Genomic DNA, 25,077 nt, shown 5'->3' on the forward strand with positions numbered 1-25,077 from the left:
GATGGAATTCCAGTTGAGCTATCTCAAATCCTAAAAGGTGATGCTGTGAAAGTGCTGCACTCAATATGCCAGCAAATTTGGAAAACTCAGCAGTGGCCACAGGACTGGAAAGGTCAATTTTCATTCCAATCCCAAAGAAAGGCAATGCCAAAGAATGCTCAAACTATCACACAATTACACTCATCTCACATGCTAGTAAAGTAATGCTTAAAATTCTCCAAGCCAGGCTTCAGCAATACATGAACCATGAACTTCCAGATGTTCAAACTGGTTTTTAAAAAGGCAGAGGAATCAGAGATCAAATTGCCAACATCTGCTGGCTCACCGAAAAAGCAAGAGAGTTCCAGAAAAACATCTATTTCTGCTTTATTGACTATGCCAAAGCCTTTGACTGTGTGGATCACAATCAACTGTGGAAAATTCTGAAAGAGATGGGCATACCCGACCACCTGACCTGCCTCTTGAGAAACCTATATGCAGGTTAGGAAGCAACAGTTAGAACTGGACATGGAACAACAGACTGGTTCCAAATAGGAAAAGGAGTACGTCAAGGCTGTATATTGTCACCCTGCTTATTTAACTTCTATGCAGAGTACATCATGAGAAACGCTGGGCTGGAAGAAGCACAAGCTGGAATCAAGATCACTGGGAGAAATATAAATAACCTCAGATATGCAGATGACACCACCCTTATGGCAGAAAGCGAAGAAGAACTAAAGAGCCTCTTGATGAAAGTGAAAGAGGAGAGTGAAAAAGTTGGCTTAAAGGTCAATATTCGGAAAACTAAGATCATGGCATCCGGTCCCAACACTTCATGGGAAATAGACGGGGAAACGGTGGAAACAGTGTCAGACTTTATTTTTCTTGGCTCCAAAATCACTGCAAATGGCGATTGCAGCCATGAAATTAAAAGATGCTTACTCCTTGGAAGGAAAGTTATGACCAACCTAGACAACATATTAAAAAGCAGAGACATAACTTTGTTAACAAAAGTCCATGTAATCAAGGCTATGGTTTTTCCAGTAGTCATGTATGAATGTGATAGTTGGACTATGAAGAAAGCTGAGCACTGAAGAATTGATGCTTTTGAACTGTGGTGTTGGAGAAGACTCTTGAGAGTCCCTTGGACTGCAAGGAGATCCAACCAGTCCATCCTAAAGGAGACCAGTCCTGGGTGTTCATTGGAGGGACTGATGTTGAAGCTGAAACTCCAATATTTTGGCCACCTGATGAGAAGAGCTGACTCATTTGAAAAGACCCTGATGCTCAGAAAGATTGAGGGCAGGAGGAGAAGGGAACAATAGAGGATGAGATGGTTGGATGGCATTACCAACTCAATGGACATGAGTTTGGGCAAACTCTGGGAGTTGGTGATGGACAGGGAGGCCTGGTGTGCTGCGGTTCGTGGGGTAGCAAAGAGTTGGACACAACTGAGCGACTGAACTGAACTGAACTAGAGATAAAGAAACTTGAGCTACTAGCTGGGAGTGAAAATATGAAATTAATCAATGAGTCTGAGCATAAAAATGCATACTAATTAACCATAGGAGTCAGAATGGCTCACAATCCATCACACAGAATGGATCTTGTTTGAATATCCTGACATAGTCGAAGAAAGACCTATCTGCCAGAAGGAGTTCTAGTTACCTATGGAAACAAAAACAAACCATAACAAATTCCCAAGTTCATAGTGAAAAGCATCCATGTGAGCACTGTGCAGGGGCTCAGGCATTGGAACTTGGGTTGCAGGCAGGAAACTTGTGTGTGCCAGACCCTTTATGAAACCACACCTATGGGGTGAGATGGATTCAGAAGGGTAAGTAAAACTGATGCCAAGAGGCACGTGATTAATCCCTCCCTTTCCTCATTTAGGACTTCTCTGGTGGCTCAGACGGTAAAGCGACTGTCTACAATGTGGGAGACCCAGGTTCGATCCCTGGGTCCAGACGATCCCCTGGAGAAGGAAACGGCAATCCACTCCAGTACTATTGCCTGGAAAACCCCATGGACAGAGGAGCCTGGTAGGCTACAGTCCACGGGGTCGCATGAGTGACTTCACTCACTTTCATTTCCTCATTTAATGCTTATCAAGCAGCTCTCTGATAACCACATTGCTTGACCCCAGCCCTTGGAAGGGTGTGACTGTCTGTGACCTTTCACAGTGTTCCCACCTGTTGCACAGTGTCCAGCATACAGTAGGCAGCCTACATGGGGACTGAATAGACAATGCATGGACCATCTTGTCCACATGACCGTTACAGTTCTCCCTGCATCCTGCTGAACTACATGAAATGGTCACTCAAAAGATGATTTCAAATGGTCACTCAAAAGATGATTTCAAATGGTCACTACATGAAATGGCAGCTCAAAAGATGATTTCAAATGGTGCAACTTAATACACTGATAATTCTTATTATGGCTCAAGGATAGTTTACTTAGCATGAGACAATCTCGCGCAACCTGTCTTTGGGAACCAACAGGGAAAGCCTCTTAGATGGCAACGTCAGTGTCATTTAATAGAGACTAATTTCTATTAAATTTCATTGAATAGAGACAATTGCCACCTGATGCAAAGAGCTGACTCATTTGAAAAGACCCTGATGCTGGGAAAGATTGAGGGCAGGGGGAGAAAGGGACAAAAGAGGAGAGATGGTTAGATGGCATCACCGACTCAATGGACAGGGGTTTGGGTAGACTCCAGCAGTGGGTGATGGACAGGGAGGCCTGGCGTGCTGCAGTGCATGGGGTCACAAAGAGTCAGACACAATTGAGCGACTGAACTGAACTGAACTGAACTGAATCTCTTCAGAAGGAGAAGTGGGAGACATAGGATGAGATGGTAGGATGGCAGCAGTGATTCAATGGACGTGAACTTGGGCAAACTCTGGGAGATGGTGAAGGATAGCGAAGTCTGGTGCGCTGCAGTCCATGGGGTAGCAAAGAGTTGGACATGACTTGGTGACTGAACAACAGCAACAACGAATTTCTTCACAGTGGATAAGAGCTAAAGGAAAGCAGAGCTTGAGAAAAGAGAGCTCATCCCTGGCTGCCACAAACAGAAGACATTTCAAAGAGGAGGCAGCGTGGGCTTAAAGAATATATGGAAATTTCGATAACACAGATGAAGAGTTGAGAGAGGGATGGTTAAGACCTACAGCAAATGGGAAAGACCACCGCTAGAGGCAGGAAGGGACACAGTGCAGTAAACTGTGAATGATCAAGTCTGTGAAGGAAAAGCAATGAGAGAGGGGACTGGGAGGGCCAGCAAAGGCCAGATTGTACACAGTCTCTGATGTTAATTGAAAACATTAGCAAAAGGAGTCCCTTAAGGACTATGAGATGATTATGAAGATCATTCTGTTCTAGGCAAAATGAGCTGGAGAATGGAAGCAGGAGGCCAGCCAGGCAGCCAGCCCTCCTGAGAGTCTCTGATGGAGACCTCAAAGCAAACATAAGGTGGAAATGTCTTTTTTAAGATCGATGTGAGGAAGAACCACTACTTTCATTGATACAACTAATTCAGATTAATCAGCTAAGCAATGCATTAATCAGCTCATGCATCACCACCACCAACTCTTCTTCATCCTCATATTTCCAGAAAGATTATTTTTGCCAGGTCCTGAATTCATTTACTCCTAATAGCTATCCATGTGGCATGTATTATTATTTCCATTTTGTGGATGAGGAAACTGAGACTCAGAGAAGGAAAGTACAGACAGGGTCACATATCTCCTAAAGAGTTAGTATTAAGACCCAGAATTCCCTGACTCAAAAGCCTATGGCTGTCACAATGGAAAACAGTATGGTGATTCCTCAAAAAACTAAAAAGGGGGTTGCCATATGGTCTAGCAATCCCACTTCTAGGCATATATCCAGGCAAAACTATAATTCAAAAGATATATGCACACCTATGGTCATAGTAGCACTATTCAGAACAGCCAAGACATGGACGCAACCTAAGCGTCTATCAACAGATGAGTAGATAAAGATGTGGCGCATATACACAACGGACTATTAGTCATTTAAATGAGTGAAAGAGCGCTATTTGCAGGAACAGTGATGAAGCTAGAGAATATCATACTAAGCAGAGTAAGTCAGAAAGAGAAGATAAATACCATATATCACTTACTTATGGAATCTAAAATACAACGCAAATGAACTTATCTACCAAACAGAAACAGACAAAGATACAGAGAACCGACTTGTAGATGCCCGGAGATCAGGCGGCAGGGGGGGAGGAAAGGTGGAAGGCTTTGGGATGAGCAGATGCAAGCTATTATAAACAGGATAAATAGGTTGGATGAGCAACAAGGTCCTACTGCATAGCACTGGAAACTATACTCAATATCCTGTGATAAACCCTAATGGAAAAGAATATGAAAAAGAATATGTGTGTGTGTGTGTGTGTGTAACTGAGCCACCTTGCTGTACAAGAGAAATTACACAACACTGTAAATCAGCTATGTGTGCTGTGCTTAGCCACTCAGTTGTGTCCGACTCTCTGTGACCCCATGGACTGCAGCCCGCCAGGCTCCTCTGTCCATGGGATTCCCCAGGCAAGAACACTGGAGTGGGTTGCCATGTCCTCCTCCAGGGGATCTTCCCAACTCAGTGATCGAACTGAGGTCTCCTGCATTGCAGGCCGATTCTTTACCAACTGAGCCACCAGAGAAGCCCAAATCAACTGTACTTTAATACACTTGGTGCTCTGTGATGGCCTAGAGGGATGGGAGGGAGGCTCCAGAGGGAGGGGGTATAGGTATACTTACAGCTGATTCATGTTGCACGGCAGAAACCAATACAACATTGTAAAGCAATTATCCTCCAATTAAAAATAAATTTAAAAACCAGATAACTAATAAGGACCTATGTATAGCACAGGGAATACTATTCCACACTCTATAATGACCTACATGGGAAAAGAATCTAAAAAAGAGTGCTTATATGTATAACTGACTCGCTTTGCCATACAGCAGAAAGTAACGCAATTGTAAATCATCTATACTTCAACAAAAAAATTAAAAAAAAAGAAAGAGCCCATGGCTGTCAAAGTGGAGGACAGTCAGAGACAGGTATAGTTTTGGAAAAGTAGTCCAGGGCCAGCACCTCCCGGGGGCAGGAGGAAGATGGCAAAGGCCAACACCCAGGTGCCCCATTGCAGAAATGAAGATTCCATGCTGATTCCACAGTGAAGTCCCCTAGGGTCCTACCTTGCTTTCTCCTTCAATGACAATGACAGGCACAGAAGTGGCAGGCCAGCGGTGTTTGGCTGGAAGGGGCTTGTCACAATTCCATAGAACTATGATCTGAAAGGGATAAGGGGTCATCAGATGGCTTGGTAAGGCTGGATTTACATAGGCTTCCAACCCAACATTTCTTCTTTAAGACACAGAGAGAGAGAAAGAGAGAAGATGGTATTCTAAGCAAGGCAGACAGGCAGACCTCAAAACTGTATTTAAAGTGAGTCCACTCCACTCTATACACCTGAAACTAACATAACACTGTAAAACAACTATACTCCAAAAAAAATTTTTTTTAGTGAGGCTACTCCCACACAATCCCCAGAACCCCATTACTCTAACAACCAGAGAGAGGGGACAAGAAGGGTAACCTAATAAAACCTATGTCAAGTGGGTAGGAGAAGGCTGGGGAGGAAAGAAGGCATGCCAGGGTTGTTGGCTCTTAAAAAAGTGGTTTTCTAAATTCTGGTGTCTTATGATGACGAGGAAGATAACAGCCTTGATCAAACTAAAGAAAAATGCACATTGAACATCTGCTATGAACTTGCACTACAGCAGGCAATGTGGGAGAAGGAAGAGAATTCAAGATCTGACTGGCGTGAGCTCGTGTTTTGGATTCTCCAGGATGGCAGCTTATTTCCTGTGACCTTATTATTGCCAATAAATGTGTTTAGCCCCCAAATGCAGACTTCAATGTGACTCCATTCTCTTCTCATATGTAAACCTTCTCGTGTAATTTACCATTCAGAAAAACCACTGTTAAGAGTAGGAGAGCAATGCTAATTTGGAAAACACTGTTACCATAGATATCATCTTTTGCTCCCAATTTTATAATTAGTCACGGCGGCTGTGAAAGAAAAGTTGACGCCTCCTGACGCCAACGAGTCAGTTTCTGCTGTTGAAGCTTAGTTTTCTGGGGCCTTTCAGGGGCCTTTCTGAAGTTCGTTTTTCACTTTGACACTTAAAGATGAAATAACGTGTGTATATATTCTTTAAAGAGTGTGTTGGGGGACTTCCCTGGTGGTCCAGTGGTTAAGGCTCCTCACTTCCACTGCAGGGGGTGTGGGTTTGATCCCTGGTCAGGGAACTAAGATCCCACATGCCATGGAGCATGGCCAGGAAATTCAAAAAAAAAAAAAAGAAATAATGCCACTTGCAGCAACATGAATGGACCTAGAGATTATCACACTAAGTGAAGAAAGTCAGAAAGAGAAAGACAAATACCATACAGTACTACTTATATGTGGACTCTTAACAGCAAAAAAAAAGTGTTGGTATATATTTCACTTTACCCCAGAGCAAAGATCTCTTTGTAACCTACTCATTACCTGTACCAGATTTCACTTCCAAGAATCTCTAAGCTGATGAAAAAGGAGTGACAAGGCATGACAAACGAAAGGGGAGTAACAGGGCAGGACGTGAGATGAGGCCCTGGGAGCCAGTGTGTAGCAGGGAAGGAGTGGGGGGTCTCCGGTCCACTAAGCGGCAGGGCGCAGGCACTGGGTCAACCCGCCCTACCTCCCCACTCACCTGGGCACAGTACTGGGACTTGGCTGCAGCCACGAGGAGTTTCAACACTGGCTGGGACTGAGAGACCAGGGGGGTCACCGCGTGGATGACTGCAGTGAATTTGGAGGGGGGCTTTAAACCTGAAAGAGCAAGGGCAGAGCAACCTAATGAAGCACTGAGAAACAAGACTTCGAAAATTATTCCTCTCTGCCCCATCGCCTCACCCCAGAGCTAATGTTCCCTTCTAGCATATTTTTCCTCTGACTCTTATGTCTTGACAGAACAAAAACAAGGTGAAAAGCTGCTAGTGAACTGCTGCCTGAGTTTAGAGACCTGGGTAATTTACAGTTCAAGGCCCATTTCCAGATTTTTCCTTTGATGGCCTTTTCCTTCCTCCCTCAGGGATACATCTTTGATCTCCCTTTTGCTTTTTAGGCACCCAGAGTCTAATTATACACACACACATAACAGTACTCACTACTCTTTACTCAAGAAAGGGTATAACTCTAGTTACTTACATCCTAGGCTGGATTTTAGTAAATGTGCTCTCTCTTCCAGGGTATTTGCATATATCCTATTCTTAGTAATGTAGTTAAAGGGCATTTAGGTTGCTTCCATGTCTTGGCTATTGTAAATAGTGCTGCCTTGAATGCTGGGGTGCCTGTATCTTTTTAAATTATGGTTTTCTCCAGATATATGCCCAGGAGTAAGATTGTTGGGTCACAATGGTAGCTCTTTTTTTTATTTTTTAAGGGACCTGCATACTGTTCTCCATAGTGGCTGCACCAGTTTACATTCCCACCAACAGGGTAAGAGGATTCTCTTTTCTCCATACCCTCTCCAGCATTTAACTGTTTGCAGGTGTTTTAGATGATGTCCATTCTGACTGGTATGAGGTGATACCTCATTGTAGTTTTGATCTGCATTTCTCTAATAACTGGTGGTGTTGAGCATCTTTTCATGTGTTTTACAGCCATCTGTATGTCTTCTTTGCAGAAATGATTATTTAGATTTCCTGCCCACTTTTTGTTTGGATTGTTTGTTTCTTTGATATTGAGCTGCATGAGCTGTTTGTATATTTTGGAGATTAATCTCTTATTGGTTGCTGGCTTTGCAAATATTTTCTCCTATGCTGCCATTTTGAAGGGTTTTTGCCTGATCGCTACTATTTCAGATAACAACCAGCAAGTGGTCAAGGTTAAAAGGCCAACATCCAGAGCCTAAGTGTCTAGTTCTGAAGCCCAGTTCCATTACTGAGTGGTGGTAGGATCATTACTTAACCCTCTGCGTTTCCACAGCAGTGAAACGGGACTGATGGCAACAGCCACAAAGTTACAGGGTTGTTATGAGAACAAATTTAAATGAGTTAATGCATACAGAGCCTTTAAAACAGGACCTGCAAACACCAAGTTCTCAGCATGAGCTCACCACCATCATCACCATCATTGTCACCATCATCATTATTTTGGGGTGGAAGTTGCTCTACTCCCAAGAAATCTCTTCTTTATGTAGCAGGGAAACACAGCTGAGAGAAAAAGCATGTGGTTCAGACCTCTGCCAACTGTGTGCTCTGAAGCCCAAGGTGGAAAGGTATCATACACGTGCAAAATAACAACTGCCACCAAAGAGAAAGCAGTGAGATGGCTTTTTCTCCAAATGAGTCTTTTCATGAGAACTCACAGAGAAACAGGAGCCAGGTTAAAAGCCTCTTAAAACTTCATTAGTGGGGACATATGTACACCTATAGCTAATTAAAGTTGATGTATCCAGAAATCAAAGCAATATTATAAAGCAATCATGGTTCAATTAAAAAAAAAGAATTAAAAAAAGCAGTCTAAAAAATATTAATACTATGGTAGAGCTCTTATTAGACTATTAGAATAAGCAGTATTTATTGATGATAGAACAGCTTTTTTCTTGGAGGGGAGGGGTCGTACTGCCAATAAACTTGTTTAACATTTAAAACAAAAAGAATAAATGTGAAATCCAAAATGCATCATGAATTATAATTTAAAAAACAAATTAAAATTTAAAAAAACTTCATTAGTATAGACCCACTAATTTCACATTTTAGCAGTTTAAATATGAACAAGACAGTGAAAGGACACTGAAGTTAAGCTTTGAGAGTGACTGATAAAGGTAAGAATTACAATGTATACCTCAAAGAATTATATGGATCTTTTGCAGAGAAAATTACATCATTTGACTAGTATTTCAGTTTCACGTTGGAAAGAAACTAGCTTTCCCACTAGTGAAATACACATTTAAGGCTTTGCCAAGTAAGACGAATAAATATGATGTAGGGGGTTCCCTTAACAGTAAGGACAAGTCACTGCTTTTAGACTTTCCTGTAATGGTTTAAGAAGCAACATTTACACACTTCTAATGTACTAACTCGACTAACTCCACACAAAATCTGGAGTCTTCTTGCCACATCAACTTGCAGGATGCTTTATTATCCCAAGGTTTCTCAAATTTGGAACTGTGACTGACGGGAAATGTCTAAGATGTTACCAACATTAGAGCAAACGGGGCTCCAAATACTGGGGCAGCCAAAAAGTTTGTTCAGGTTTTTCCATAAGATGGTGCAGAAAAACCCAAATGAACTTTTTGGCCAGCCCAATGCATGAATGTCTATGGCGATAACGGTAGCCTTTTGTAAAGCTTCATCTCTCTGCCTGTTTCCTTTTCCTCATTATGACCATCCTATAAGTTGCCTGGAGAAGGAAATGGCAAGCCACTCCAACATTCTTGACTGAAAAATTCCAGATGACCTTGGTGGGCTACAGTCCGTGAGTTCGCAAAGAGCAGGACACGACTCAGCGACTGAGTGCAAAAGCTGCTTGAGAGCAGAGCTTATATCTCCTTTGACTTTTTATTCCTACCACCTAGCACTGCATTAACACGCACAGAAGAGGAGCATCATAAATGCAGAATGAAGTACATAAGTTTCTCCTCTGTCCTATATTCTTAAAACTTTTCCCTCTCCCTTTATTAGTTTGGTTTTTCTTTGATCTGAGACAGAGATGTTAGGATCGTGGAGAAAAAAAAAAATGTAGGAAGAGCTCTCTTAGATTCATTTTAGACATGATAAGACTCAAAATTATAGCAAACTCATTGTCATGTTGGGGCTTCCCTGGTGGCTCAGACAGTAAAAAATCCACCTGCAGTGCAGGAGACCTGGGTTTGATCCTTGGGTTGGGAAGATTCCCCTGCAGAAAGGAATGGCAAAACACTCCAGTATTCTGGTCTGGAGAATTCCACGGACAAAGGAGCCTGGCAGGCTACAGTCCATGGGGTTGCAAAAGAGTAGGACATGACTGAGCAACTTTCACTTAGATTACTTAAATTGTCATGTTCAGAATGATCTGTAATTTGGGGAGCCTTCTTCTTAAAAAGCAATGACTCTACTAAACGTCAAGAACAGTGGCTCAGATCAGGAATGAGTTTTTCACTTTGCAAGGCTCTGCTGGATTTGTAATTCATGACCTTGATAAACCATTTAGGATAGGGCTCTAGAAAGCAGTCTCCAACACAGGGTGTTACAAAGACACTGCGATGGAATAAAAAAATTGAGGGACTTCAGTTCCGGACAACATTTGGAGGGTAAACCAGAATAGCTCCAGGGAAGGCATTCACTTACCTAAATTAGCATAGTAGTAAGGGAAATCTCCCAGATAAGATGAATACTGTGGTAGGACGAACAATCCCCCAGGATGTTTGTTCCATATTAAACTGTTGCGTGATATGTGCTTGAATATTCTGTCCTGAATAATCTAGAAAACAAAAACATTGGCATATGGTGAGGAGGAGACTCTGATGATATCTAATGAGGAACACATTCAGGCCAAATTTGAGGGCTGATGCCAGTAAAAGTACTGGGTCTACCCCCACCCTCCATTCTCCAATGATAAAAATGTCTGGGATACATAGAAAGTGATCGAGTGTTGGAAGAGAAGGAGAGAGAGAAAGGAAAGAGGTGGTTAATCCAATTGTCTAATTATACTTCAGTTTCACCATAAATTCTGTCTTGTCTTTCTATGGTTAAGTCCGTGCTCCTTTCAAAGTAGAGTGTGTAGAAAAGTTATTTTCCTTAATGGCTGATCTTCCAGCATGAAGATCTGGTTCTCAGTGCACGGAGATGTCCATGTAGAGATTGAGCTGGGAGCATCTTGAGGGCATGCACGTTCTATAAGCAGCTGAGGTTTTGATCTGTTCCTTTAATTCAGGAGGCAAGTTTATTTGTTTGACATAGCTTCACTGCCCTTTCAAATTCAATTGTAGGACTTTGGGGGACTCGTTAGCTGCAGTTTTTCTAACTTTAATCTCAGAAAGTAGTGAGTTAACTAACAATTGCTCAAAACAACCTAGATAATAGGACAAAAACCATGGCATATGAAGACTAATAATAGCCAAGCTAGTTCATTAGTTTCTTTGGACTTGAAGACCTTGCAGATCATTAAATTCTACATTTAGAGTCAAATATTCCCCCATCCTGAATCATTTGTCAGATGAATGTGATTAGTCTACTTTACAGATTTCTCTCTGTGACTTTCAAACTCTTGTAATTATACCATCTACTCATTAAGATATGATTTGGCAAATAATTAACTTGATACAGAATTTCAAATTTTCAGCAATTTGTATGTGTGTGTGTGTGTGCTTAAAAAAGAGAAAAAGCCTAGTATATATCTCTAGAGATTTAAGACCAAAATCATCATTTTCCGGGTCCTCATTTAATGCAATGTGATTTAAGTACAGACCATTTTAAATGGAGTTGTATTATTTGCTAAGGTTATTACCACCCTCATCTCATCCCACATGGTGACTAGACAAGTAATAAAGTGAGCTACATTTATCTTTACAAACCTTATCATGTTTACATTTTTTAATAAGAGAAGAAAGGAAGCAAGGAGGAAATTTAGAACTCAAATATCTTAGTTCAATGATTTCTGCAGTTTCTTTTTTCCTTAGATCAAAACTTCTTGTTTTATATGACTTGGCAGAGGTTTCAAATTTGGGGAAGATTTTAGAAACTTCACTCAAATGTTAATGTTTGTTCTTTGCGGTACAACAGAGATATGTTAAAATGCTGTTGTCTAGGCATTAATTATAAGAAAATTGTCATGGTTGTGAAGAGATTTTACATGGTTTGCAATTCCACTTTGTACACCATTTATTCCAGTTTTTAATTATTTGTACTTTCCTATTCTACTGTCTATTTATTTTCCTTTATAGGTTTTCATTCAGGTCCTTTTTTTTTTGCTTTCCAAATTTATACACCTTCAAGCATGTGGCCACTTAAATTCTGGATATCAAGACACAGAACACATTGATAGAAGACTGTCATAAATCCAACCTACATACAAGTGACACAGAACTCAGAGATGTCACAAATTGAATCCCCATTCACTTTGTGTCTCTGGATGGTATGATTCTCAGTGTCGACTCTTTGGTTCAGTATCACAACACTGCCATCTTTTTGAATTCAGGGATATGATAAGTCATAGTATTCTTCTGAAATACCAAAAAGCACTTTATATGCTCTTCAAACAGATCTTGACAGGGCAATATCAAAAAAGGTAGAAGCGCAATAACACATGTTGAATATAATCCAGGTCAAGCAATTTGCCACCTTTATTACTTACCATCCTCATGTGTAATAAGCAGTAAAATATCACATTAATTACAACAATCTCCAGAATCTGTTAGGAATAGTTGTCTAAGTCTTCATACCTATGACTTCTTTTTTTTTTTCCCTAAAAAATAAAAAATCTCATTCCTGTGTTCATTGTCTAAGCATAGATTTTCCCATTTTTACACAGCTATACCACCATAGGTATTATATATTACAGATCTTTCCATATTATTAATAGTATTCATGTTTTACTTATCCTAAATGACCAATAATAATGCAATTATTTCCATGCAAATCAGTGAATATGTTTATGAGCTAAAACTTGCCACATTTAGGACTGATGCCTTAAGATTTTGTCAAAGGGTATGAACACTTTAAAGGCTGTTCTTAAGTATTGCCAACTGTCTTTCTGAAAGGTTGATATCAACTTGGCTTATCAAAAGTTTGACAGAGTACGGATCTTATTTTACCAAATAGAAAGGTCATTTTGTCCCTCTCCTAATGCCTAAGTCTCCCTAATGTTACACTGGACAGCTTCCTGGATCCTTGGTACTCACTCTTAATTGTTGTGGACAAAGACATCATATTTAAAGGTTGGATACTATAAAGAAAATCAAAACACACAATCAAAAAAATGTACACAATTTTTTTCCCCTTATAGCCCCACAGGGTATCTTCAGTAAGGATAGCATTTCTTATTAATGTGAATTCAAAGGGAAGAATGACAGGCTCCTTATTTTTCATTGTTATGTGCCATCTATTTTTAAAATAATGGACTATTGGTTACAGGTTACAGTCATTCGAGGTGACCCTGACTCGGTCTTTTGACAAATTCAGTGTTGCCTAATACATGCAGGGCTGCCATATGCCCCCTTGCTCCAAACTAAAGCAATCTTCTATTTCTATTCTCTCACTGATTTTAAATTTTCATTGTACAGCAGCATCAGCAATACTATGGTCTGAATGTGTACGGTTAAAGATAAGTGAAGAGAGAAACGGAGACTCCTTCATAGAACTTCACTTTAAATTGTGATTTCCAAGCTACCATGAGCTGTTCTCATGTGTTATGACAATTTCATGGCCTTTTCTTTTGCTCAGCCTGATTCCGACTGAGTTCCTAGGGTTCAGCCCTTCCTTAGTGCCAAGTTACTGTCATACAATATTCTGACAAATAATGGAATCCATGAGCATTATTTTTGCAGCATTTTATCACTGTCCCTATCCTTACTTCTCAATCTGCACCAAAAAACAAGCTCCAAAGAGCCTAGCTCTTACTAAATAGCTCCTTATTTCTAAGGTGCAGAATTCGGAAATTTCAATCAGACTGGAAATACTAGCCAAATCCCAAGCAGGACAGAGTGCAACACAGTCGAATGTATGCACAACTTGACCCTGGTGTTAGAGAGAAGGACGAAGCACCCTGTTTCCAATTTTATCTAAGCACTACTACAACTCTAAGGCTCATAATCTCCAAAGAGCAAGTAATTCCCTTCCCGTGACCCAGAATACAGCACGGAAGCAAGAAAGAGCCTGAGTGTAGAACATCCCCTTAGCAAGAGACCTTCGAATCTACGCTGTCCAAGGGTAATGCCGAATAATCCTCAGACAGCAGGCACTCCAGCAGGGACTGAAGAATTCAACATTATCCAAGTGCTAAGCCAAGTAGGAATTTTTGATTTGTGATAGTTAAATCGTTCTTATGAGCATGTTGGCTGTTTATCTGTGTATGTGGATGGTATTTTCTGCTATTTTTCTCTGTTTTTCTGTTTACATTGGATCCTGGGGTAATCTGAGCTCTGATTTAAAAAGGGAAACTGGATGGTATCTCTCATGCAATTCAGTTGAGAGGTCAAACTGTTACAATCCAATTTTGGAACTATATGAGGAGATTTTGACAGTTGCTATAAATTTGAATGAAGTATATGGTTTGTAGTGTTTTAAAAACAACTGTGTTTTCTCTAAAGAACTGCCTGGCTCAGATCCAAGGAGAAGTAGGCCTTTCCAGGCACAGAGATGGAAACAGCTTGGCTTAAGATCCTATGCTGATGAATATAACATATCCAACTGCTATTATAAGATAATTGAGCACTGCTAAGTTAGCAGGCAAGAGACCAGGGCTATGCAATAAACCATACTCAAAAGAAATGTAATTAATGAAATACCATCTTTCATCTGGCAAATTAGCAAAGTTGTGCATGTGTGTTTTAATTATGATCCTGAAGGTTGATAAGGTTACAGTGAAAGAGGGTCGTCCCCAGATGGCTTGTGGGGATCTAGATGGATACAACCTTTCTGAAGAGTAATTTGGCAATACGTATCATGTGCCTTAGTCATGCTTGGCCCCTTGGCCTGAGTAATCCTATTTCAAGGACTCCATTCTAAAGAGATAGTCTAAGATACATGTGGAAAGTCATTGATTGGATAAAGGGCTATCTCTATCTAAAAAAAAAAAAAAAAAAAAAGAATGAATGAATTAGAGACAACAGTAACAGTCAACAATAGCAGGTCAGTTAATAAATAGAGTTTCACCAAGAGATGAAATATAGGGTGAAGAAATGAAAGCACGTGGTCTCAGTGTATAGCCAAAGATGCATAAAAGTGGCGTGTGGAAACACTGAGGAAAGAACAACTTAAGAAATATATTGCAGGAACTCCCTAGTGGTCCACTGGTTAGGACTCCATGTTCTTACTGTCAAGGGCCTGGGTTCAATCCCTCGTCTGAGAACCAAGATCCCATAAGCTGTGTGGTGTGGCCAAAAAAAAAAAAAAAAAAAACCTCAAATAAAAATGTAAAAAAAAAAAAAATTGTATTGGGACAACTACAGAACAATTGGTCCAAAAAAAAAAAAAAGGATGGTTTAGGTTTTTCAACACAGATCATATCCAAAGCAAATTGGATTAAAAAAATTAATTGCCTATATTCCAGTACAAAATACAAAGCTTTAAAAAAAGTGTGTGGGACCATGCTAAGTTGCTTCAGTCATGTCCAACTCTCTACGACCCTATGGACCATAGCCTGCCAAGCTCCTCTGTCCATGGGATTCTCCAGGCAAGAATACTGAAGTAGGTTGCTATTTCCTCCTCCAGGGAAATCTTCCCAACCCAGGGATCGAACCCACATCTCTTACATCTCCAGTATTGGCAAGCAGGTTCTTTACCACCAGCACCACCTGGGAAGCCCCAACATGAAAATAAATACTAGAAAATACGTATGTGTAGGTTATGCATAAATAAAATTATGTGCCTTTTCTATTTGCTTAGTAGCAAATAGAAAAGGCACAAGTGAAAAGGCTTTCCAATCATAAACGAACTCCTTTGGCCACCTCATGCGAAGAGTTGACTCTTTGGGAAAGACTGATGCTGGGAGGGATTCGGGGCAGGAGGAGAAGGGGATGACAGAGGATGAGATGGCTGGATGGCATCACCGACTCGATGGGCGTGAGTCTGAGTGAACTCCGGGAGATGGTGATGGACAGGGAGGCCTAGGGGTACTGCGATTCATGGGGTCTCAAAGAGTCGGACATGACTGAGCGACTGAACTGAACTGAACTGAACTGATGGTGAAGGTGAAAAAAATAAAAATAATTAAAATAAGTTCTCTCATATACGCTGAAGGAAATATAAATTAGCTAATTCTATTGCAGGAAAATTGACAGTTCATGTAGAAATCTTAGCATTTGTCATATTCTTTGAGTCAGGACTTCGAATTCAAGGATTTTATCCTAAGAGAGTAATCTTGAATTTGCATAACAATTTGTCACTGAGGCTATTTGCTTCAAGGATGTGTATAATAATGAAAAACCAGGAACAATTGTAGTAGTCTCAAATGGGGATTAATTAATGGAGTTAAGTGATATTATGAATGGAATATTAGTCATTAAAATAACTATAGAAAAATCTAATGAGATAATATATTATTAAGGAGAAAAAAACAGGTTATAAACTAAGTATAGAAACTCTTCTTTAAATTAAAAATGAGAACATATTTATGTATTTGCATAGAAAAAATGAATATATATGCATTTATATGTGTGTATATACGTCAATAGTGAATTGTACGGATAGATTATTTTATTTTTGTGCTGTAAGTATTTTCCATTATTTTCTAAAAGGAACATGCACTTCTTTGATAAAAAGCACTTATTCCAAAAAAAAAAAAAAACCAGCAACAACAACAAAAAATCTAAATACAATTCACATTCAACTTTCCTTAAGAAGGTTCTTAGATGGAGGACAAGATCAAAAACAAAAGGTAGAAATCTGCTGCTATGAATGCAAGTGAAACAATTTTCATTGAGGAGGGTGATTTGGACGAATAAGAGGAATTTGCTTGCAATAAGGAAGCCCTTGGAAGGCATTCTACCCTGTCCCCGTTCATGGGTGGACCTGGGTACTAAATATCTTTTCACTAAGTTCCAGGATGAAATCAGTGTACCCAGAGAGGACACTTTGGTAGAGCCCAGCCCCACGAGAGCAGAAGCCAAGGCCAGGCTTCAGGTAGGTAAGTGTCCCAGGGTGGCTGGGGTATGACCAGCATTGGCAGCAAGGCTAGTTAGGTACCCAGGATGGCAAGACAGCAGTGATATGCACAAAACAGGATGACTTCCATTTTCTGGGTACTTCTCAGAATGATCATACTGCATGTTCCCAGTGACATTAGCTTCTGGAGCAGTAATCATGTTTCCAAAGAAAGTACTTTGAAAGTGAGGCCACGAATGCCCCCACCTCATATTACAGACACCTCAGAATTACCTCGATGCTGGGCTACACTTGAGAACCTCTGATTTGCTTCCTGTAATTCATGAGTGCAGATTCCGAAATCTTTTCTCAGCAATTTGTGCTACTTTGGTGTAGCCTCAGGCCACCACTCTCTGCTCTGCTTCCAAAGGTTTTAATCATCCCCATGTTTCCCTTTCTTTTTTTCCTCTTGCCTTAAAAAAAGTAACTTGAAGATGGGCACCCATCTGCCTGGAAGATTTTCTGATTTTATAAAGCTTAACACTTTCTGCACCAGATGAGAGTAATTCTTATTAATGAGGGGTGGGTTGCACTTATCTTGAGAATGAATTTGGCTGTTTCTGAATGCCACTGGACTACAGTACCCAGTAAACTATTCATATATTTAGAATGGGAGATTTTCCCCTACTTGCTCACTATCTGTTTCTTAAGTGGACTCCACAAATATGCCTTCAAAGGATGCCATGAGTGTGAACGACAGGACAATCATTAGCTACCTGTCTCTGAAATGATGTAAGACAGAGCCGATCTCTGTGTCAAGGAGTGTAATTCCTCCTAAGTCAGTGTTCCTCTGTGGAGTTCGTCCAGAATGGAGAGCAGGTCAAAGGGGTTAACTGACACATCCAAGTACAGAAAGTTCAGTGTTGCCCCATTTGACCAATTACACATTGATAATAGCAAAAGAGAAGGCTAAGAGAAACATATAAAGGACCATTATTCGAGACTGAAAGCCAAGGCATCTCACTTACCTCTAGTGTAGTTAATACAATCTTCTCAACTGAAGAAAAATAAGCCTCCCACAAGAATTGTGTCTGCTGTCTAAGTGCTAGGATTTTATCCTGATGAATAGACCTGATTGTAGAAGGAATCTGTAACACAAGGTGAACACATAATAACTATAACCGGAAAACAATGAGATGCCATTTGATCAAAATCACTCGCTCAGGTTAGAGTTTTATTCTTCATAGCATTCTGCTTCTAGCATACAGATCTACTAAAAACCACCAACCCCTAGACTGAAAGGTCCTTAGGAGGTGTGAGCTAAAAACAGCACTTACTGGGAGTCAGCATTGATGACCTTTAATGACCAAAAACACAACAGTTAGAGCTCACTTCTAAGATTTGGTAGCAGCTTATCACTTGCGTAGTGTTCCTCTGCCATTTTCTATGAATCCCACATCCCCTTGAACCTGCCCATGGACAATCAAATCCTGCAGAGAAGGGGCCACAGTCTTGGAGCAAAGCTGAGAGCCATTATGTCCCAAGCACTTCTAAGATATGCCACCCTCAGGACTACTAATGACCTACAGAGGGACCTTTTAGGGAATGTCTCGGAGTCTGTCCATTTAATATGCAGCTGAGGGTAATTATTTCTATGTGCATGTGTCTCTTTTCACTCCCTGAGAGCTTTCTACTCCCCAGACCTCTCTTTTTGGCTGTAGTGCTTACCCCAAACTAACGCGATCTATCATGTGTGCTTAGCCAACACTGCTATCTACCAGGCTGCACAATTTTAAAGGAAGGATTTATGCCCTGTCCATCCAGCTAAACACTTTCTAGCTAGGATAGCGGCTTTTATGTACAGACACACCTCAGAGATACTGTGGGTTCTGTTTCAGACCACTGCAATAAAAATGAATATCACAATAAAATGAGTCACACAAAATTTGTTTGGCTTTTCAGTGCATCCAGAGGATTCCCAGGTGGCACCGTGGTAAAGAATCTACCTGCCAATGCAGGAAATGCAAGAGACACAGATTCGACCTCTGAGTCAGGAAGATCCCCTGGAGAAGAAAATGGCAACCTACTCCAGCATTCTTGCCTGCAAAATCCCATGGACAGAGGAGACTGGTGGCTACAGTTCACGGGGTCACAAAAGTCAGACACCACTGTGTACCACCACCACCAACAGCCCATCTAAAAGTTACCTTGGCACTATAGTCTATTAAGTGTACAGTAGCATAATGTCTGAAAGCACAACATAAATACCTTAATTAAAATACTTTATTCAAAGTAAAAAAAAAATGCTAACCATCTTCTGGCAACACAGGCTTATGACAAACCTTCAATTTGTTACCAAAGGAAAAAGCATCTATGAAGCACAAAAAAGCAAAGTAAAATAAATGAGGTATGCCTGTAGTAGCTATTTAATAAATAAAAGTCTAATTGACCACAGCCATCTGAAGCCACTGAAGGAATATTATTATTTCCACTAGCAGTATGGCTCAACAGTTAAGCACAGGAAAATGGGAGTCAGACCAGGGTAAGAGTCTTGGCTCTATAGTTTACCAGCTGTGCTTCCTTGAACAAGTTACTTGATCTCTCAAAGATTCCATCTCCTCAGTTATAAAACAGGGGTACAGGTCTAACATCATTGTAAGGTTGTGATGAAGAGCACGTAAGTGCTTCACACAATGCCTAACACATGGGATGTTTAACTGACAAAGTAATTATTACTACTACTATTGCTATTGACTTAAGGGTGATGATATGAAAAGTTGGACCAATTGCTTAATGTTTGCCTGTGAACTTGCTTGGGTCTGGAGCTCTGAAATGTACTTCCTGGTTGTCTGGTGAGTTACCTTGGCTTGCTCCCTATCTTCACCTAAAGCCCAAGGTCTATTTCATTTATAGAGTCTACATTCTTAGGGGAGATTCCTTGTGATTAGCAAGTGCTCTTTTGTGCTCACCTCTTTCTGCATGCTTGCCTCCCTAATATGTAACTAATCAGAGAGGCATGGGAGCCTGGACTGAAGCAGGAATGCTCCACTAGCTGTTTTAATAAGAAAGTTACCCATGACATTGTGACTAAGACTACATCTGAATTTCCAGTGGAGGGAAGGAAGTAGGAACATTTTTTTTTTTTTTCAAGACCACTTCTACAGGGAGCCAGAGAACTGTTTCACAGTACCTACATAAGGACAAGCTTACTTGGGATGTCCAAAAGCAGATACTAAATCTGCAGCCCCAGTGTATATCTGGATTCTCAACACTGAAGCAGCATGAAGGCAACAGATAATGGAGAAAAATATTTGCCTGAAATCAGAGCTCAAGGTCAAGGGGAAATAATATATCCTCGAAGAAGGTAGAGAAACCATTCAGATCATCGATCCCTGATAAGCCAAAGAACGTTTAATTTTATTTACTGAGAAAATTACCCAGATAGCCAAAGAAAGATTAGAAAAAAATTATCCTTCTGAATTTTCATAATCATGCCCTCTTCTGAGTGTCAGTGGTATTTTCTAAGAGTCATACAGGTTGACACTTCACTGTTTTATTGTGATGATGAGGAACCAGTCCATTAGAAAAATGTCAAAAGCTATCATCACTTTGTGGTCTCCAGAAAACTGAGTAGACTGTGGTTATGAAGGCAGAATGGTATATCATACATGAGCCTATCAATACATCCCCTCTCTTATATAAGCCACATCTTGCTGTTACTATATCAAGTGAAATATATTCTACCCGTCTGTGCATATTCATGTCTGACAGCAGTCTGCAAAGTGCTCTGGAAGATAATTCCAACTGATTGAAAAGACAAGAATTCCAAGTTTTAATGGCATTTGGCTATTGGTTATTAATCTGCTTGTCCCGAGAGACAGGTATGGGAAAGTGATAAATTAATTGCAATTTGGCCAGATTGTTCAAAGTGGCAGAACCCAGTGAAGTCTTAATAAAAGGTCATGCATGGTAACCGAACTAATGGAATCTACCAAGATAGATACAGGAAAGCAACAGTAAGCTCTCTTGGTGACATGACAAGACGATATGCAAATAAAAACATCTGAGCTGTTCTAAAACAGGAAATGAAAAATGGTAACATAACAAAAACATTTCCCAGAGCAGACATTTGGGCTGGGTGCCAGTTCTTTAAAAACCATTGTCAATGACAGTTCAGTCGTCATTCAATATGGAGGCAGCTGTGCAGACAGACTGCATATGAGAGGAAAATGCCAACGAGTTTGAGTGGGTGCACAATGAAAAACAAAACCCCCAGCGTCAAGCCAAAATGTTGTTTCAGAAGGTGAAATGCTTCTGGAGAATCAACTCTGGCAAAATGGCAGAGATCAGACCACCACAGTTCGGTACCCCGGAAACCACTCCGTTTCAAAGACAAACTCCCAACTTATTCATATCAAATTCATGAGAGCGTGGGTACACAATTGGAGAAATTATGGCTGGTATTTTTCATTCCCAAATTTCCTTTAATGAGCATACATCTTTAAAAAAAAAAAATCAAAGGAGGAAGGAAAAGGGCAACATGGAAAAGAACCACGTCTATCACTTTGTTAGGTCTTCCATGAGTGAATGTTTTTAGGCACGCACCTAGGGAGAACTCTACTAGGTCACATGTTCTTCTCCTACTTCTGAGGTCCCAGGGGCCTTGGAGATCATAGATCTGAATACCAGACACAAGGCATGTTTTAGAAGCTGTGTTCAACTTGCCTTGCTTAATTGATGGCTCTCTTTGGTTACAGGTATTTCACCTTTTACTTTAGGGAGAGTACTGAGCTATTTCACCAGTCAGTTAGCAGGCTGGCCAGCAGGATATTAAAAAAAAATCATTCTACAGAAATTTGTGGTAATTCAAGGTAAAGTACAATGTCATGAAATAAATGATTAAAATATTATTTTAAAAAAAAGAGTATGGCACTTTATGCTGAAGCTAAAGCATCATTGCACAAAATGCCTTTAAACATTCTCAGTGACTGACTATTCCTGACCTGGGATTTCTCTGTGAGTATCATATTCCCCCTTCCCAGGCAGCTATTGAGATGTTCAGACTTTTATTAGGCATCCCTGTAGAAGTTTAGTTGATATATATGCATGGATTTATTTCTGGGCACTCCATTCTTTCTATTGAGCTATATACCTGTTTTTATGCCAGTATTACACTGTTTTAATGACTGTAGCTTTGTAATATCGTTTGAAACTAGGGATGATGATGCTCCAGCTTTATTCTTTTTTCTCTTAAGATTGATTTGGCTATTTGGGGTCTTTTCTGGTTCCACGCAAATTTTAGGACTGTTTTTCTATTTCTGCTAAAAAAAAATGCCACTGGGATTTTGGTAGGAATTGCCTTGAATCTGTGGATCACTTTGGGTAATAGGAATATTTCAATAATTAGTAAGTCTTAATTCTGCGATACAGGACAACATTGTTGAAACTTGAAGATACTACACTAAGTGAAATAAACCAGCCATGGAAAGAAAAGTATTTCATGAGTCCACTTTCATGTGTTCAGTTGCTCAGTCGTGTCTAACTCTTTGTGACCCCTGGACTGTAACCCACCAGGGTCCTCTGTCCATGGAATTTTCCAGGCAAGAACACTGGAGTGGGTTGCCATTTCCTTCTCCAGGGGATCTTCCCGATCCAGGGATCAAATCCACATCTCTTGCATCTCCTTCATTGGCAGGCAGGCAAATTATTTTACCACTGAGCCATCTGGGAAGTCCTCCCACTTATATGAGGTATCTAAAATAGTCAAGTCCATAGAATTAAAGAGTAGAATGGTAGTGACCAGGGGTTGGGGGATGGGAACTGAGGAGTTACTCATCAGTGGGCATAAAATTTCAGTTAAGCGAGATGAATAAGCCTAGATACCTGCTGTAATACACTGTATTTACCTATATTCAACCATAATAAGTACACATCAAAATTGGTAAAGAGAGTGGATTTCATGTTACGTGTTTTTACAACAATAAAATGAAATGGAAAAAAAAAATCTACATGGCCAAAAATACAAGACAGCCCCCCCCACCACACACACACTTTCATTTGAGGCTGTTCTTTTAAATATACATCTTAAAGATAACACTCACCCAGACTAGATCATTTAAGCAATGATAACACTAATGGTAAGAATCAGCCCTAGAGACCTGCCTTTCTGAAAATTAATCTAAAGGCAAATATGGAAATAGGAAAGGAGTACAAAGTGGCAGCAGAATTGTACAAGAACTCTCTGGCATGATTTCTAAATATTACAGAAATTGAAGGGGGTAGATATATACCTCTTGTCAGTATCAACATTCATGTCCTCCACCTGTAGCTTCTCCTTATCTGAGTATATACTCCCTGGATCTGAGGAGATTGCATACCAGGAAGTGAACGATGTCATGTTAAATGACTTCATATTCGCCATGACACAGGCAATTTTCTCCTGGTAAAATTTCTTTTATAGGGCTGACCTTTTGGATTCATCTTCTTTGAAAGTTTGCACGGGGGCAGCAATAACCCACTGATCGGGGGAAGGCCACCACCCCTTCCTTACCTGTAATAACAATCTCTCATCGCCTATGACGGCAGCTTGGTTCCAATTAATCACTTCAGAGAATGGCAACTCCCATCCATTGCTGAGCATCACAGGGACACAGGCGGCCTGTGCAAAGAAGGGCACCGTGAGTGTGAGGGAGGTGGTGGCAGGAGGAACCCTTCCAAACAGGAGGGTGAAATCAGTACAAATTTCAATTACTGGCATGAATCCTGGACTGCTGAGGTCAATAGAAAAGTGGGGTTTTATGAAGTCACGTGAAAGCTGTCCGTATCCAGCTGAGATTTTACCATTTGCAAGTTGTGCCTTGGAATGTGAAAACCCCATTTCTATTCTTATACCTGGTTTGGCTGACTTTACTTCTAGGGAGACAACTGGCCTCGTTGAAGAAATTTTACTGACATAACAAAATCGTTCACCAACAAAATCCTAGCATAAACCCCGCCTTGAACATACATGGTCTTGTCCATGAAAATGCTACAGTTCATGTGCAAAGTGCTTCATGCCAATGTCCTGAGCAACAAAGAGCTGAACAGGACTTGGTTTTCCTGATAAAGTGTTTTGTGGACTTAATTCTTACCGGGTGCTCACCAGGCCAGGCAAACACCCGAACCAGACTTGGTCCCTTCAGTGTGGAGGGATCCTGACCAACTTACTACCTGCACAGTGACCTAAGAGCCTAAAAACACCAGGCTAATGACAACATTCTGGCTGCAAAGAACTCGTAATCTTAAGCAGAGACCAATTTGCTCCATGCAACACACCCAGAGGCTAGGAGAATGTTAGGGATGATATGCTTCCTAGAACCTGTCAGCAAAGACTTTCAAGAAAAGGAAGCCCTCCTGTTGGAGGACAAGACAGAACATTGGAAGCATGGCGACAAAAGCACAGGTTCAGGCAGGGGCAGAGTGCAAAGGAAGAAAGGACACAGCAGCAAGGAGTTCAGGAGAGGAGGAGGTGAGAGGTGGAAGGCGTGCTTTTTTGCCAACAAGGAAGGCTGGATGCAACTTCTGGGTGAGAACCGTCAAGGATAAATGTTATTGGCAAAAGAGTCCTGAAGCTCTGGGACCTCAGAACTGCAGCGCCTGGAAGAGCCAGGCTGAGAGAGTGCCTCTAACCTTGCTGGGGGTCATGCTCAAAATTCAGAGAAGCCAAGTGATGACTGCAATGGGGACAGAACAAGTTTGATTTTGGGAAATACCACTCATTAGCCATCTTCACTGCTGTTGAAACTGGCTTCCAAGGAGGAGGGCTGAGCTTCCATGAGGAGCTCGGCTCTGCTGCCTGGTGGGCAGTCAGATCTACTCTCTGTTTGCAAGCCCATCTCTGAGAACCCACCTTCCCTTGAGATTCCCATTGCATCTCCTCATGTCCAAAGGCAGGGTGTAAATCCTCCTTCTGCCCCCCACACATATAAAAGGTTGTAGATTTTCTTGGGAAAATAGATTTCAGCTGTTCCAGGCAAACTGTGCATTTGGTTTAGATCCCAGGAGATGTGTTAAGGTGAACCCTCCTCCCCTCACCCCACCTCCTGTCTGACATCAGTTCTCAACTCTGTTCTGGGGATGATCAGGGTCTCTTACCTGCAGAGCCTCCAGGAACCTGAAGGACCCAAGCCTGCGACCACGAGGAACCAGACAGAAAGTGGCATTGTGCAGCATTTCCCGATAATCATATCTAGA

The 25,077-nt window shown here is 40.9% G+C and overlaps 1 protein-coding gene across 1 annotated transcript in view; it reads right to left on the reverse strand.

Moving 5' to 3' along the window:
• Positions 1 to 25,077, reverse strand: part of LOC120860718 (exostosin-1) — a 317,137-nt gene that overhangs the window by 16,424 nt on the left and 275,636 nt on the right. Inside the window, exons 2-7 of the mRNA XM_040236464.1 lie at positions 24,979 to 25,072; positions 23,396 to 23,503; positions 17,874 to 17,993; positions 10,393 to 10,525; positions 6,771 to 6,889; positions 5,211 to 5,306 (exon numbers count right to left, since the gene is read on the reverse strand). Coding sequence (XP_040092398.1) covers positions 5,211 to 5,306; positions 6,771 to 6,889; positions 10,393 to 10,525; positions 17,874 to 17,993; positions 23,396 to 23,503; positions 24,979 to 25,072 — 670 coding nt within the window. The remainder of the gene's footprint in view (positions 1 to 5,210; positions 5,307 to 6,770; positions 6,890 to 10,392; positions 10,526 to 17,873; positions 17,994 to 23,395; positions 23,504 to 24,978; positions 25,073 to 25,077) is intronic.

This window comes from Oryx dammah, unplaced genomic scaffold (assembly GCF_014754425.2).
Source record: "Oryx dammah isolate SB20612 unplaced genomic scaffold, SCBI_Odam_1.1 HiC_scaffold_11164, whole genome shotgun sequence".
Classification (NCBI taxonomy): domain Eukaryota; kingdom Metazoa; phylum Chordata; class Mammalia; order Artiodactyla; family Bovidae; genus Oryx; species Oryx dammah.